The following is a 16,459-nucleotide window of genomic DNA, read 5'->3' as shown; positions in this document are numbered from 1 at the left end:
ATTTTATGGCATAGCCCTTACAGAGAGGAAGCACTAACAATTTCAAATCTGTACAATGATGATGAGAAAACAGAAATAGAAAATTGCATTTTTCATGTGCTTTCTTTTAAAGTGAATGCAGTATAATTGTATCAGAATTTCTCAAAAATAATGCTCACTAGTAATTTTCAAATAATATAGAAATTTAAAGTGAAAGCAATACAAATTGAGAAGCATGCAATTTTTTAAAAGCAAAATCAATAGAGAAATATCTGTACTGGTCACGGTCATTCAAAACATTCATTTGAATCTCTTGACCCAAAAAGCATTGCCTATTATTGCTGATGTGTTTAGCATTGACATGATGGAGTCAGGCTAGTATTAGTCTTTAGCCCTCTTATGAAAGGATGGCAGGTGAATTGTGGAAAGGAGAGGTAGAGCTAGTCCTAGAGAAATAACAGGTGTTTATAAATTTTTTCTGCTTTCCAAAGAGGCTAGTTTCTCCATCATCTTATTCCCACTACAGTGTTGGCTTGTTCAAGGTTCAAAATTGAAAACTCACTTGACTATCGAGTGGGACCGAAGCCACCAGTGGGTCACTCTCAGTCTCCCTGGGCCATTGTACTATAATACCATTCTCAGTGAATTCATTCCACCCAGAGGTAGAATGAACAAGCCTCTCCCAGGCTTGTCCAGCACTGCCCATAGTTATGGACAAGGTGGCTTTGGGGTAAATATTTCTAAGCCAAAAACAGAAACCCATGCTGTCCTCCTGTTTTTGGCAGCTGTCCTTGCAATTTAAAAACCAATGCTAATCAAATCAATAATAATTCATTTCTTTCCTACTGAGTATAGAATATACCAAATCACACATCCCTGATAAATGAATACTCTTGCTATATTGCTGAAACTTGACTTTTACCAGGAAGCCTGGGGAGCTGGCCAGCAAAATGACTTCACTGAATCACTGCACAGACATCGTATTCCCACCTGTTGGGAACCGCTAGAAGCTTAGAAGCTAATGGTCTCATTCCCCCAGCAGTGCCCGTTATCTGCGAAATGCAGTTTGATGATAGAACTGATCTTTTGCTGAAGTTAAGATACCCAGAATTCAGTGCTTTCTGGTAGGATGGAGCATTTGCTTTTCTGATTTGGGAAATAAGCTACTTCGGGTATGAATCTATGGGATGATTTTGTTTTCTTTAATCATTAACATTTAAAAGTGAGGGTGAGAGGCGCCTGGGTGGCTCAGTGGGTTCAGTGTTTGCCTTCGGCTTGGGTGATGATCTTGGGGTCCTGGGATCGAGCCCCGCGTCAGGCTCCCTGCTCAGTGGGGAGTCTGCTTCTCCCTCTCCCTCTGCCGCTCCCCCCTGCTTCTGCTCTCTCTCTCTCAAATAAATAAATAAAATCATTTTTAAAAATGAGGGTGAAAACATTAGTTATGGCAATAATTTTTAAGTGGTAAAATTCTTTTTGGAGTTGAGATAATCAAATTTTCAGATTAAGAAAATATGTATAAAAACTACTACATATTTATAAAGTGTTCTATATGAAACAGATACTGTGTTTGTGTTTTATTCATTATTATATCATTGCACTGAACATGTAGAGTGGAACATAGTAGGTGGTACATAAGCATTTGTTGAATGAATGAATAAATGAATGAATTCTCTTGAAAACTGACTTACAATAATTAAAACATTCTTTTTTATGATCCCTCCTTAAGAAATAAACCACAAGCCACATTCGATTAGCTGAAAAGAGAAAAACATAACTTTTGGTTATTCTGGGTTAATAAAATAAAGGGTTATAATTATTTGTCTCTGACTCTTAGAATTATTTAACTCTCAAAAGAAACTTTAAACTAAAGGTTTTAGTTTTGTTTTTTTTTTTAAGTACGAGTTGTAGAAATGGGCTTATGTAGACATATGCCCAATTTTTTCTTTTTCTTAAATAATTATAAATCAAGAAATGTAGTCATTCAGTTTTATTTATCACTGATAAATACCCAGAGTATTAATTTCTCTGAGAAGCTAATGAGATTTAAAGGCTCTCTTACTCCTATGTCCAACTGACACACAAATTGCCCTCATTTATTTTGATTTAAAATAACTATGATCATTATAACAATAATTTAACAAAATAGGTGCCCTCACACACCAAATTCAACAACATTTATGTTATTGTTAACAGCCTATTATACATTTGAAATGAAACAAAATTATTCTAAAGTATACTTGAATATACATTAAAAATTCAGTTGCTATTAGAAGGTTAATATTCTTAGCACATAAAAATAGAAGTAAAATTATAGGGTTATATTCTTAAAGGATTTTCAGAAAGATTTATAATCACTGCATTTGAATAACCTGATAAAAATTAGGTTACTCTAGAATACATTTTACAAGTTTATTTTAATTATTGAGGAAGTATACCAATGTTAAAACAATATTTATTTGCACTTGATAAGCCTAACTCTTGTTCTTGATCTTGTTCTTAGTGATGTAAAATGCATTAGATTAGTGTGTCTTGAAAAAAAATTTCATTACACTTTAAGTAATTTCGAAATGATGATGTTTTTAAAGTTGTGATGAGTTATCTATCAGATTCTAATTTAAATCCTTACTGAAGCATAGATTAAGAGATATCCTTGATTAATACAATATGTTCAGCTGTGAATATTGTCCAATGTGAAGAATATTTCAAAATAAAAATGTCTTTAAAAATTTGCAGATATAGGGGCATCTGGGTGGTTCAGTTAGTTAAGCGTTTGCCTTTGGCTCCCTCCCCGGCATCAGGCTCCTTGCTAAACAGGGGTTCTGCTTCTCCCTCTCCCTCTCCCTCTGTGCCTTCCCTCCCCCGCCATACGCACACGCGCACGTGCTCTTTTTCTCTCAAATAAATGAAGAAAATCTTTTTAAAAATGTGCAGATATAGGTTCAATATTGCTTAGCATGTTTATATTAAAATTGCTGAGCTATATAAATAAAACATCACATAGCCTTTCTGATTATATGGGCCATTTGTGTAAAACTGATCACAAGGAAGACAAGTGAGAAAGTGCGAATAGTTCAAAATTCATCACCACTAAAGAAAACTTTAAAGTTCATTGGCTTTTAGATTAATAGTATATCCACTTACAAAGGAAAGGGCCAGATTATCTAGATTTTGATTATAGATTCTCTCTCTCTCTTCCTGTTTTGGAAATAACATTTGAATTAACATCTCAACTTGGACAAGGACAAAGAGATTTCTAATAAAAAATTTCTAAAAGTAAGATTTTTCTCTTATGTTCTTTTATGTAAATAATATTTCTACTTTTTAAGCATTTTATTAATTGCCTAGTAGTAAGATAGGGTTCTTTGTGGGGGTAGAAAATAGATGACAAGGCCCATGAGCTTACAATCTTACTAGAGAAATCTGAAGCAGTCAGAGAACACCATTATATCAAGTAAAACCACACACAGATTAAATATGATCGAGGCATGCAGATAAACGAGAAATTAATGTGGGTCAAAGTGATCAAAGGTGAAGCTTGAGTGGACCTATGGATTGAGTCGGATATCTTGTGGTGGAAGTATGTGCCTGTATATTGGGAGAGGTGTCTGTGTGTATTTATGTGGCATTGATAAGGAATGTAAAATGGAAAAGAATGAGAGAAGAATATAGATAGATGAGAGCATTGCTTTATCATAAAAGGTCTTCATAAAGAGTTTTGAATTTGATCTTATGTACACAATAGAGAGACGTTGCAGGTTCTTAAATAGTGGGGTCAATTTCTAAACCACTTAAAATATTAGCCCCATTCTTTCTTCCTATGACTTTCAAACCTCTCAAACTTTCTTATTAATGAAATTTTTTTTTCTGGTGTCAGTTGTTCCCATCCCTGGAACCACCTTACCCATCCCTCTCAATTCTTTATGTGACTTCTCTTTGGTCATTACATACATATGTCCTACTGTATCTTGGTTTCTGCTACTAATGAAGAAATGTATTTAACAGTCTTCTGCCATACAGAAACATCTAAGGAGGAAGTTAAGTCTGTAATTTCCTTTGTATTTCCCCTCTGTACATTATAATGAACACTCTATAATTGACCATTAATATCAATATAAGTATAGTTTTAGTTGGTTGAAAACAGAATAGTTCTTAGTTGAATATTTATGAGGATATTTTATCATGTACATACAATTTAAGTCTGTCTTAAAATTACAACAGAGAGCAAATATTCTCTAGCAAAACTCAACACACTAGAAAAATGTCTTTCTCTCTCATTTTTTTCTTCTTGAAAATGACATTTTCTCATGCCCATGATGGAAATACAAAGCACTGGAGCTCTGGCACTGCAGAAAATGCTCAAGACCTTCCAGGCATAACAAATAATAGCACCACTGAGAAGAACACAGGTTCTTTCTGCATCAGGGAACTGAGTGGCATCATATCGAAAAGCACCGATGCAATAACTGTACAGAATTTCCAACGCACTCTGAGTGTATCAGAGCCACGTAAACATGGGAACCTTTGTTTCCTTGAATTATGAATTCTAGGATGCATGAATATTTTCCCCATATTACCTACCAAATTCTTTATTAGTAGCGAAAGAGTTACTACCATGATAAGAATGTTATCTTTTCCAGTTCATTCTCTTAAAAGTCAACAAGCCACGAGACTCAAAATATATTTAAAAAGGGTGTTTTATGGTAACTAAATAGTTTTGTTGCTGCAAATCAGAAATTGTAAATAAAAATGCACCATTAATTATAACCATTTAAATCTAAGCGTAGGGTGTGATTAAAAATAATAGGAAAACACTTTTGTACTGGGTGGAATTTAAAAACCAAAGTCTTCGTGCATGTAAAGCATAACAAGAACAACTGCAAAAAGAAAACCAGATTTGTGTTCATTTTACAAGTCTTTAAGACTAAAACCTCAGCCAAACCAGATTCAATAACAAGATTTATTAAGCATCCAGTACAACTCCTTGTACACAGTAGATGCTTCTTAAATATCTATTCAAAGATGGATCATTCTATAATTACAAACTGTGGAGGTACTAAAATATCTTCCTAAATTTTATGTTTCATATATTTGCTACAGGAACTTGAAATAAATTTGGTGCCCTTTAAAAGAAATCCATGAATTATTTATAATTAAGAATAGAACATAAAAAGGAATAACAGGGCCCAAATATCTATAATTTGATTATTTGAAATGAAAGCAGAGCATCAAGTCTGTCTGATTAAAATTGAAAATGCTATTATGAATAAAGCAAGAGCCCTGTGAAAGAGTACTTTAATATGCTATAGATGGTCTCTAGTGTTGATGTCAACAAGCTGGGTTCAGGTTGGGCCTACAACGGCTTAAGTATGATCCTGGTTCGTTGAAATATTTTACATGGCAAGTGGCTCTCCGTGGACCACGGGTCATCCGTGGGGAAGCTATGTTTGTTAGAAATAACCATGTCATTAACATCCTTAGGGTATCAGTGACCCAGATGGACAAACCATAGATTTTTCCAAGCTGGAGGAACTTTAGAGATCAATGCCTTCATTATACAGTTGAGGGAACTAAGAGGTCAAGTGAATTGACTGCAGCCTGTAGCTGGTCAGCAGCTTAGCTCCTGACACCCAGGCTGGCACCCTTTTTCTTTTTCAAGCTACACAAGATAATTAAATAAAAACTATGTTTACCGAGACTGCAAACAGCACCAAACTGGAGTAGGGGGCTGACAGCATCTGTTACTTTAGTAGATGAAATCACTTTGGTAAAATTACTGGTAAAGTAAGAGGTCAAATAAAAAGACTGAAGCTCAGTTGGGATGAATGTAGGGGGGAGTTCAAGCGGGCAAAGCAACAGCTTTAAAAAATGCAGTGAAGGATGGCCAGGTGTGTAAACAACGGACTATGAGTCAATAGTTAGAGAATAGTCAATAGTCAATAGTTAGAGGCTACAGAAGCCTCTGGAGAGGTTTCAGAATAGGGAAATTTAAATGTTGGTAGTTGGAAAACGGCTGGGAATGGTCATCCTAGAAGGTCGATCTTTAAAGGGAGACTTGACCACTTGACACAAAGCGAGACTCCATGAAAGGCTTTTCCCCAGCCTGCGGTAATCATCCACTTAAAATCTCCAGTTAGTGTAGACAGGTACCAAACCGATTTAGGACTGGAGAATATGAGCCAGGTCTAGGAGAAGTTCTCCACGCAGCATGAGTTGGGTCTCCCACTTTGAAAACCTGAGTGATGTAATTTGAGCAATGTCCTTCTAAAAAGTCATTTGAAAGATGAGATGGATTCTCCTATTTCTGCAGTAATATGATCCTCTGTGTAAGCAGTCAACTACTGTTCTTCGCTTCCTCTAGATTCTCGGTGGGAAAATGGGGGAAGAGCAAGGTGAAGCTACGGTCTGAGGCTGCCGCTCTGTTTGGGCTGTAACTTCAGCTCCCATTAGTCAGTCTCTGACCTTCCCAGTGATTGTGTGGAAATCCACAGTAGCAGCAGCAACAAAAGCCAACATTTATAGAACGCTCACTCCGGCCTGGGTACTGTGCTAAGTGCTTTACATCCATGTTTGCCTAGTACTAACTTGTGTCCGTGACTTAACTTCTCTGGGCTTCAGTTTCTTCATTTATAAAGTATGGATCATAATAGCATCTACTCATTGTGAAAACCAAACGAGCTAATATATGAAAAGTGTTTAGAACAATCTTTGGCACGTAGTAAGTACTTAATAATCGTTCGTTATCGTTATTTTATCTACTTTTTTAAGATTTTATTTTTAAGTAATCTTTATACCCAACATGGGGCTTGAACTCATAACCCCAGATCAAGAGTTGCACGCTCCACCGACTGAGCCAGCCAGACACCCCTATTCGATCTATTTTTATTATATTATCTCATGAAATCTTCAAGCAACACTTTAAAAGTAATGATTGCTACGACTTACCACCCCCACCCCTGCCATGCCAGATAAGCAAATTGAGACTCAAAGAGTTTAATTAACTTGTTCAAAATCATAAAGCTAGTAAATTAAGGACAGAATAAGGACTTAAACTTTCAAGTCTTGTGCTTTTGAACCTCTGTACCACATTGCCCCTACCCTTGCAGGGACCTAAGCTCCAGCCACACAACATTAAATTTCTCTGATTAGTGAATTCCTATGTTGAACACATCATGAGCTCCAGAATCTCTTTGCCTTTTGCTCATTTTATCATTTCCTCTGTCTGCAATGGCTTTCCCAACTTTGTCAGGCAGATGAAATTAAAATGATCCTTCAAGACTGAGTTCAGTTGCCACATTTCCTGTCTCACCTTCCTTCTGCCATCTTCACAGAGTTAATTGCTTGTCTGTGTTTCTTTAACGCTAGTCTCTCACAGCACTTATCACATTGTCTCATAATTTGTTTGTATCTCTGCTGCTAGATGGTGAGCTGTGAGAGAGCCGGTAAAAAGTAAAATTTATTTAAGATGCCAGACTCTCTCCTAAGGGCTTCGCAAGGATGCACTCACTGAATCCTCTCAATAACCCCAGGACATTTGTACTATCATCTCCTTTTTCTTGATGAAGCATAGAAAAGTTAAGTAACTTGCCCAAGATCATATGTGTTGCAGGCACACAATAAACTATTGTTGAATTGAATTATGTCTAAGGAAAATGCTTACTAAAAATGACCTAAATTCCTTTTTTCCCTAGAGAAAATGAATTCTCTCAATTCAACATATTTTTCCCCTGATGGAGGAGAAACAGACAAACTCTTCTTCCTTCATCTAGTCAGATTTTTCTTTCTTAAAGCTATGAAAAGAAACAACTAATTAACTTTAAGTTAGTTGAAGTTCGACTGTCAATTCAGCTTTAAAGTTTTTTAATATTATAATACATTTTTCCAAGTATTATAATAAGTTACTTCCTCATCCCATGATCTTGAATACCCATATTGGTTAAACGTTTTTTTATTGTCTATTCAAAACCCCATAAACCGAGATGTACATTACAATATCAATTTTAATATTTGTGTCAAGAATCTATTATTTTTCTAAACACACAGAGGGGAAAAAAAAAAAAAAAAAAAGAAACTGCTTTTTGCCTCCAAGCCAAGCTTGAAAACTTGTGTCTTTCTGAGGATGATGTTGTCCAGTGGCCCCAAAAGGAACTAGGAGCTGGTTGTGAATGTCAGGTGTGAATAACTCCAAGCCCCACACCATCTGTGGCATTTTTGAGGCCTTTTTCTACAATCACTCAGAGGTAAACACATTCTCTTTGCTTTCTTCCAGGGCTTTTATAGGATTCCAGCCCTTGTATTAACTGCCTGATCTGGTGGGAGGAAAACTGGCTTTAAAAGCCTTTTAATCCACAGGGTTTGCGTAACTCATGGACATCATCCCCTTGGCAAAAGGAGATGCTATAAAAGCTCCTTTTCCATTTTAAAAATCAGGTCTTATTTATATAATCCTTTTATAAAGTTAAAGCCTCTTGGTCTTAATATATTTTTTAGTATAAGGCCAACAGCCAAAAAAAAAAAGTCCCTCTGTTGCTCGAGTTCTCAATAACCATAACTTATTTGACTGTTTGACTAATGGCAAAAAAAAAATCCAGTCAATTATGAGCCTAATTATGAGCTTGTGCCTCAAAATGAAGCAATTCTATCATTTTAATACGGTGTAAAAAAGAGTTTCTGAGGAAATTGGGGAAGTCACAGAACACTAGCATGCCCAGATTTGACAACAATAAAAAAAAAAAGTCAACAATAAACAATTATCCTAGTAGACCCTGCAATTTCCATTCAAAACATTTAGAAGTGAATAGTCACAAACATGAAAATGATGTATGTTTACATAGAAGAATAAACTCACGAGGTTTGGGAATTGTAAATAACCCACAATTCTGGCAACAATCTACCTTGAATAATGTGTTTAACCAGTATTTGAAACATTAACATTTATCATCTTATTTTCTTTCTTTTCTTTTTAATATGGAATCAATATAAACTGGTTTTTGTTTGTTTGGATAACAATGTGGAGTAAAATAAAAAAATGGAACAAAATAAATTTATCTAATGGTGAACACACAGAAGTGAAGTTTTGGTTCTGTTTACAAACTGTCCTATAGTAATCCCCGTTGCAACACAACTATTACATGGCTTAGCTGAAAAGAAATATGTCTCTATAATTGTAAAGATCTTTAATCGTATTTGCAATAGAAATAAATTTTAGAGGCCAAACAAACCTTTCAGATTATGGGCTTAGGGAGTTTTACGGTGTCTACAAAAAGGGGCATTAAAAACTTCGCAGTGGCATGCTTTAACAGTAAAAGATATGCACCCTGTTGCACAGGTTATTCCCATCTTTGCTTGAGCAGCATGGGAGGACACCAGGAGTTGGCTTCTTAGTGCCTTCTTTGATGACACTTTACCCAGGCATTCTCATGCTACTTTGTAGGAAGGTATGAGTATGTAAGAAAAGACACCTCCAAGTTTCTTGAAGGAACTGAAATATCTCTCATGTAGACATGGACAGTCAGGACATGGGGTGATTTTAACACTCAGATTTTGCTGTTATTTTGTGTATAGCATTAACAACATGGGAACTTCGGTTCCCAAATCTAACGTGGTGATTCATCTAAATGAAGTGTGAGCAGAACGGGAGGTTCCTTCTGAATTGAGGCAATATGATATATAAAAGATCCCAAGGCATACTGGGAAAAGATATGAGGTAAGGCACCGAAGGAAAAATGGGAGAACAGTCCATTTATGGCCATTAATACCAAGTCCATCTTAGAAATGTTTACTATCGTAACACTTGTAACTCGTTGCTACTACATATTTAATTGTCGTTCCCACTAGACTAAGAAATCTTCATGAGAGACTGTCCTGTCTTGTTTTCCACTGTGCTCGCAGCACCAAGCCCCAGGGCCCAATACATATTTGTTGAATGAATAAATAAATTAATAAGCAATTCAAGTAGCAGTCATGGAGGTAGAGATAAATGGATAAGTGGCCATATCCACGTGTTAGCAATGACAAATCATCTAACCTCTGAAAAATGCTGGTATTGAAATCCAACCAGCTAACACTTGAAGAAGGTGATTCAGTCAATAGGTTTTCCTAGAAATAATTTTTTTCTAATTAGTATGGTTAAATTTATGTTATTTAAATGGGGACTCTGTGGGAAACTGGGCAAGTTACTCACCTCCTTTTGCCTCAGTTAATAGCTGCATAGGATTCCACAGTCAGACTGAATGCCTAGTTCCAGCCAGGCATCTCACAAATAAATCCACTGTGCACCAAAGGAACCAGATGAGGTCGTATAGACACATCCATGCAAACATATCATCACTATTAAGGAAAACAATTTAAAGACTGTTCAGCTCAGGTGTAATTAGTCCAGGAGGGACACATTATTATTGATAATGGGATGGGGAAGTTAGACTCACCAGGGAAGTTAGACTCGCCAGTGGGAATATTTTCAGGGGTTGAAAATTATTAACATTTTCACGTTGAATTAGTTACCAACTGTTTTTAAATATTGAATATTGGAATGGGTGCCAAAATAGATAATGTGATTTGGTCATTAAGACACAGAAGCAGACTTTTACAGGATTGCTACCATTACTCATTGACTTACAAATGGCATCGATTAACTGGGGATGTATCTCACCCAGTGCTTGCCCCTTGACCTGAAATGCCAAGTTAGTCAAAAGGAAGCTTAAATAAAAGTCACGATGGCTCTGCATTATTCACTGATCACTTACCAAAGCTGTTGGAATCTGTTATTCCAAATAGCTAGGTGAGGTCAGGCAATCTCACTTGGCTCTTGCTCTTGACTCCTCAATCCCCCACCTTCAATCTATGCCTCAGTTTTCTTGTCTATGTTATGGAGGTTAGTGTTGATAATAGCTGATCTCTGGCTGCAAGACAATCGCTGAATGTTCCACTGATTGCTGGTGATATCTGAACGTCTAAGCAAAGTTCTCTATAAATATAATCATTGTAATTACGCCTCTACTATAACTTTTTTTTTGAGTTGGAAACAATGTTATCAGAATACCTTTTGATAACGTTTCCTTTATTGCATTTTGGATAATGATTTTAGTATCAACAAGGGGCCTTTATTGCTAGATTCAACTCCTGTTGTACATTAAACTTTGTCTCAGATCCAATCAACTTTGGTATAAAGTAAAATGAGGTCAAACACAGCGCTCACTAAATCATGGCTTGAGCTGTCCTCATATGAGCAAAACTGAATAGTTGCATATATAATTGAGACATTCCAGTGATTTGTTTTTCCTTATTTATATTTATATTGATATTCTCTTTACAGAAGTACTGTAGAAATAAAGAATTCTGTTCCATTAGATTCCTAATCTTATTTTTCAAGTACCAAACCAAACCAAACCAAACAAAAATAACACAAATGAAAACAATGGAAAACAAAAACAATAACTTTTCTGGTTTTGTCATAATATTATCATAAACCATTCTTCTTAGATGTTATATATTTAGAATCCAAAATTTCTGCAATGCTCCAAATTAAAATGTGGTATTTATATCAAAATTCTGAACCAATCAACTAAGCAGGTATGTATCTCTAAACGTTACTGGCTTGTAAGAATAAATAGAGAAATAATTATGATAAGCTACCAAATAATGCTTTTGTAGATAATATTGTCAGTTTATCAGCTTTAAGCTCCCTATCATTCGTGCATTTCCAGTTCCAAAACATAGTAGCTACAAAAATAAAAAAGCAAAACCATAATAAAGCTAGTCTTCCTACTTTGTGCTTGCCTCCCAGGTCAAAAGAAATTGTTAATTGCCAAAAATGTAAAATTTATTCCAAGAAAAGTAACAGGCTACACGGGTAAATTTTGGCAAATGCAACTTTATATTGAAATTCACACATCTGTATCTTAAAGAATGAGACTCACAGACTCTAATGTATTTCTAAAATACCAGAAATCATATTATAAGCTTTCACAAGTTAAAACTGAAATAATTTAAACGACCAATACACTGAATGTGCAGAAAGTATAAACAAGACTGTGCCTTCGGTAGAATAAATGCTTCACAAATTGTGCAGGATGTCATACTAAGGCTGTGGTCTCCCTTTGACAGCTGATTTAAAATATAAACATACATCAACTGCCTGCTTCTTAGAACACACTAGAATGGGTAGCACACCTCAGAAGAAATTCTCATTATCCCAGTGATGTGCACCTTAATTTTCAAACCATGTGAGGAAAAAGGAAAAAGAGTATTAAATGATCGTCCATGCACTTCCAGATGCATGACCATGACCAGTTACTAATTCGATTGCCCCTATTTGCTCCAATGCTAAATAAGATGAAAGATACTAGATAACCCTTTAAGGCAACATGTGTTTATTCTGCATTATTAGAACTGCTCAGTTGTGATCAGTTGGTACCATTAATGTTGCCTCCCAGACCAATATCTAGCATTTGTAAAATATAAATGAATTGGAAAAACTTTATACCAAATCAACAAAAACCACATAATACAGATCGATGCTAGCAATTTCACTAGTAGGTAAGGAAAGTGGTATTTAGAAATAGTAATGTATTAATACAAAAAAAAAAAAAAAAGAGTAAACTCTAATTGGAACCAATATACTGCTTTGGAATGCTCCCCAAACTTACAAGGCGAATTTTTAAAAGTGTGATAATCCAATAATTCATGGCACATCTTTAGTGGATTACAGTACTTTAAGTCCCCAAATATTTTAGTCTTTGCAAAACAATAATAGTATGAAATGTTTTAAAGTCTTCAAACTTCTAAAATTAGTTTTTATCAACACATTTACCTCATGTCAACTTAATTTATTAAGATGTCCAATGCTAATTGTTTTTTTGATGTTTTTTTTTTCATAAGTAGTGATATACACAGCATTTAGCACTGATACTTAGCACCTGCTACTTTCATTATCTAGTTTTCAACCACATAAAGAAACTTAGGGCAGTGGTTCAGTCCTTTCTTAATTACAAACCTTCGCCAGCAGTCAGCAGGATCACTCTGAGATTTAAAATAGGATTATAGGTGAACTATTGCAAAGACTGCAGAATGTTGCCCAAATCCTTATAACCGCTGATCCCATTCTTGATTTTCTTCTCAAGATATGGCTACAGGCCACGATTGCTTAGCAGAGAAGGTTAGTGTTTCACAAGGCTAAAGATTTCCAGATGCTCCTTCATATAACACAGTAAGGTTCCCTTGGTAACCTGGATTTTCTGCAGTAAAGGAGGGTTGTGCTGAAACAGCGCCTCAGCTCCCTGTTGGAGAAAATGCAGACAAAAGGATTGATTCCTGCTTGGGCAAAACTCATCCAGACAGCGGCTGTTAGAAATCCCCCTGGTACTACAGGCCCTCTTGCAAAAACTCTCCAATAACAGGCCACCAGGTATGGGCCCCACAAGGTTAGGAAGAGAAAAGTCATTATATAGAACATTCTGCTGATTCTTTTCTCCATTTTGAACTCATCTAGGACCAAGAGCCTTCTTCTGCCCGTGGTGTTTGCATTTTGCCGGATGCCCAGCAAGGTGGGTGGTGTGGGACCCCTTCCAAATCCTGCTAGCCAATTGGCAGCTGCCTGGCCACTGGCGCCAGGGCCATGAAAAGTCCAGTTCTGGCTGACTGCTGCTACAAACTGGACTGGCTTCATTTTCCTTCGGTCGTGGACAAAAAAAATCAGCTTGAGGTAGACAAGCTGTGTGGCTAGGAGGATGAGAGCAAGGAGCAGCATAAATCCTAAGGAATCATTAGCCCTGAAGGAGCGGTGTTGGAAGGTACATTGATCTTCCTCCCTAATGAATGAGTAAGTGCCCACATCTAAAACTGGGGGGAATGCCATGGCCACAGACAGAGTCCACACCATGCAGATCACAGCCAGACACGTCCAAAAGGTCAGCCTCTTTGTATAGAAGCGGTGATGGGCGATAGCTAAGTATCTGGTGACGCTGATGCAGAAGAGCATGAAAGCAGTGTGGAAACAGGACAAAACCCCCAGAAAGGCAATCACTTTGCAAGTCAGAGTCCCATAAGTCCAGGTGGAGCCATTTTTGACAGAGTTGAATACAAATGGGAAACAAATTGCAGATCTGAGGATATCTGAACAGCAAAGATCCAACAGGAAGTAGTAAGGTGCTCTATGCAAGGTCTTATCTTTCACTAGCAAAATGGAGATCAGAAGGTTGCCCACCACACTGACTCCTATTATGAAACCCAAGGAAGTCAGTTTCAGAAAGGCTGTTAGAGGAGAGAGATTTTGCAAAATGTTGTCAGCTGCATGGCTATAGTTCGCCATAGATGGATGGAGGATAAAGATACAGCCTCAGTCAAGTCTCATGATCTAGATATAAGAAGGAAAAGATAGATCCATACATTTTACTGAAAATGTAATCCACAAAGAGAACTGATGCGATCTGCAGTCATGCTTCCTCTTTTCTTCCATTTGATTTGCCATCAGAATATCTGGAAAAAAAATGAGCTATCAGTTCTTAAGTTAACAAGTAATGATGTCAGGCAGTGCTAACATAAAGCTGTTCATTTACGGGGAAGCAAATAAAGTTTTAATTTTGAATAATATTATTTGCTTTAGTATTTGTTTGAGATTTCAGAAAAATGGCTTGTTTAGTTTTCTGAACTAGATGAATTTTAAGATGTCCCTATTTTGGAGAACATAAATTTGATTGGGTACCTTTAGGACAGAAGGAATGAAATGTTCCACAATCATAAAATATGCCAGTCCAGGAGTTAATCACTAATGTTACAATGGAATCTACAAGATTGCTGATAGGAGACAGAGACGAGACTCCCTACATTTATTTGAGTTCTGTTAGTATCTGTCAGTGTTTTACAGGCAGCTTTCCTGCAGATATGGATCCAAAGAGCCCTTGCAAAATATGTCTTTTAACTCAAGTGCCACTTATTCATGCTGCATATTATAAGAAGAGTATTTGTTGATTCATCTTAAAGCACAGTTTGAACATTAGACTTTGAAATTAATAGGAACTTATCCAGGATTCGATTTGATTTAATCTTTTGTCTTTCCCTCCCCACCCTACCCCCCATTTTTGGTAAATCTTTTCTCCTTTAAACCCACATGATTATTAAAAACGGTTAATGTAAATATTGGCCAGGGAAACACACCCAGAGGAATAATGCACTTCCATTTGTAAACCTTGGCTGCCTGGATTCAAATGAATTTAACATGAACCTGTGTTTCTTGGGCAATTAAGCCTTTCCTATTTACACTGATAATCTTTGCTGCAAATCGCAAGTGGCTTCATTTTAAAACAAAATGCACATTGTGTCCTGGGTGCCTGAGAGCCACACCAGGAAAATCTGCTTCTTCTGTTATTCCCACGAAGCATGTTTCCTTTGCCACTTCTCGCTAGCCCGGAATATGCTGATGGAAGCCCAGGCAAAACTGCGTTCGATGATTTTAATTTCCCCACCGGTACATCCCCGGGTAAATACCGATCACATCATGCAACATTACGAAACCTGAAATCCGCCACCCCTGGATTTATAATGTGGGGTGGAGGAGGGGGAGGGGGAGAGAGACATGCATTACATACGCGAAGATGGGGAGAGAGATTGCTTCTGTGCTGCAAGGGAACTGTTCCCGGTGATTCGCAGTCTGATATTCCTCAGTCTTGCAACGCTTTCCAGAAATGGAGCTCTCAATAAGCCCTACTGAAGATGCATTGTCTGAATGTACTTCCATTATGCAGTTTATTGTCAAAAAAACAAAAAACAAAAAACCTCAGGGAGGGCTCGGTGCCGGTGAACCTGCAGTTTCATCAACACTGTGCGCCCCCCTCCCCCCAAACTTAACCGAGAGTATATCCTCCTACCTGTTGGCGTTGGATATCCCGACAGACTATAGCTTCTTCTTTCTATAAATTGCTGATTTTTTTTTTTTTGCCTTAGTGCCTTGACTGAGCATCCAGGCAGGGCTCGGCGGCGCCTGCGCGCTGGAGCCTCCTTGAGCTCCAGCCGCGTCCTCCCCTGTCGCAGCGGCACCGTCTCCCCCAGTAACGCAGGGGCCGCCGCCGCGGCGGCGGCGGCGGCGGCGGCGGCGGCGAGGGCGGCGGCGAGGGCTGCTTCAGCCTCTGTGGAGCCAACAGGAGCCTCGACCCGTTTCCAGAGCTGGCAGGGCTTATTGAATATCCTGTCCTGTTGAGGTGGCAAAATTAGGTTTTTGTCCCTTTCTGGCTGCTTCTGAACTTTTCCCTCCCCACATCTGAAGTGGGGGCTCGGAAAGGCTTTTTCAGGACCTCAGGCCCATCCTCTTCCCTTAGGGCAGCGCCAGGAGAAGCCACGGTGTCGGGGGCGCTCGCCCCCTCTTCAGCTTCCCGGAACCCTAGCCTTCCCCGAACATTTCCTTCCTTTCTCTTTTAGGGTGGTCCAATGCATTGGAAGCTTCTTTTAGATTTCCTTTTTAATGATTTCCCCAGCTGACCTTTGCATTTGC

The 16,459-nt window shown here is 37.6% G+C and overlaps 1 protein-coding gene across 5 annotated transcripts; it reads right to left on the bottom strand.

Moving 5' to 3' along the window:
* Positions 1-1,556: 1,556 nt before the first annotated feature.
* GPR85 (G protein-coupled receptor 85) lies at positions 1,557-16,022 on the bottom strand. Of its 5 annotated transcripts, none has more exons than XR_004299027.1 (3): positions 15,561-15,826; positions 10,160-14,451; positions 1,557-1,733 (listed from the first exon to the last, which is right to left on the bottom strand). XR_004299027.1 is itself a non-coding variant. In XM_032401735.1 (3 exons), the coding sequence occupies exon 3, from the start codon at positions 14,282-14,284 to the stop codon at positions 13,172-13,174; it is 1,113 nt and encodes a 370-aa protein (XP_032257626.1). In that variant the 5' UTR covers positions 14,285-14,451; positions 15,561-15,702; positions 15,840-16,022; the 3' UTR covers positions 6,899-13,171. The 5 variants fall into 5 exon arrangements, 4 of the variants coding, with proteins under 4 accessions (XP_032257626.1, XP_032257627.1, XP_032257628.1 ...); XM_032401735.1 differs by lacking the exon at positions 1,557-1,733 and adding an exon at positions 15,840-16,022 and having other exon boundaries at positions 6,899-14,451; positions 15,561-15,702; XM_032401736.1 differs by lacking the exon at positions 1,557-1,733 and adding an exon at positions 15,840-16,022 and having other exon boundaries at positions 6,899-14,451; positions 15,561-15,678.
* Between the last annotated feature and the right edge of the window lie 437 nt (positions 16,023-16,459).

This window comes from Phoca vitulina, unplaced genomic scaffold (genome assembly GCF_004348235.1).
Source record: "Phoca vitulina isolate PV1807 unplaced genomic scaffold, GSC_HSeal_1.0 scaffold4, whole genome shotgun sequence".
Lineage (NCBI taxonomy): Eukaryota > Metazoa > Chordata > Mammalia > Carnivora > Phocidae > Phoca > Phoca vitulina.
The sequence above is the reverse complement of the archived record's forward strand: the minus strand, read 5'-3'. Positions and strand labels throughout refer to the sequence as shown.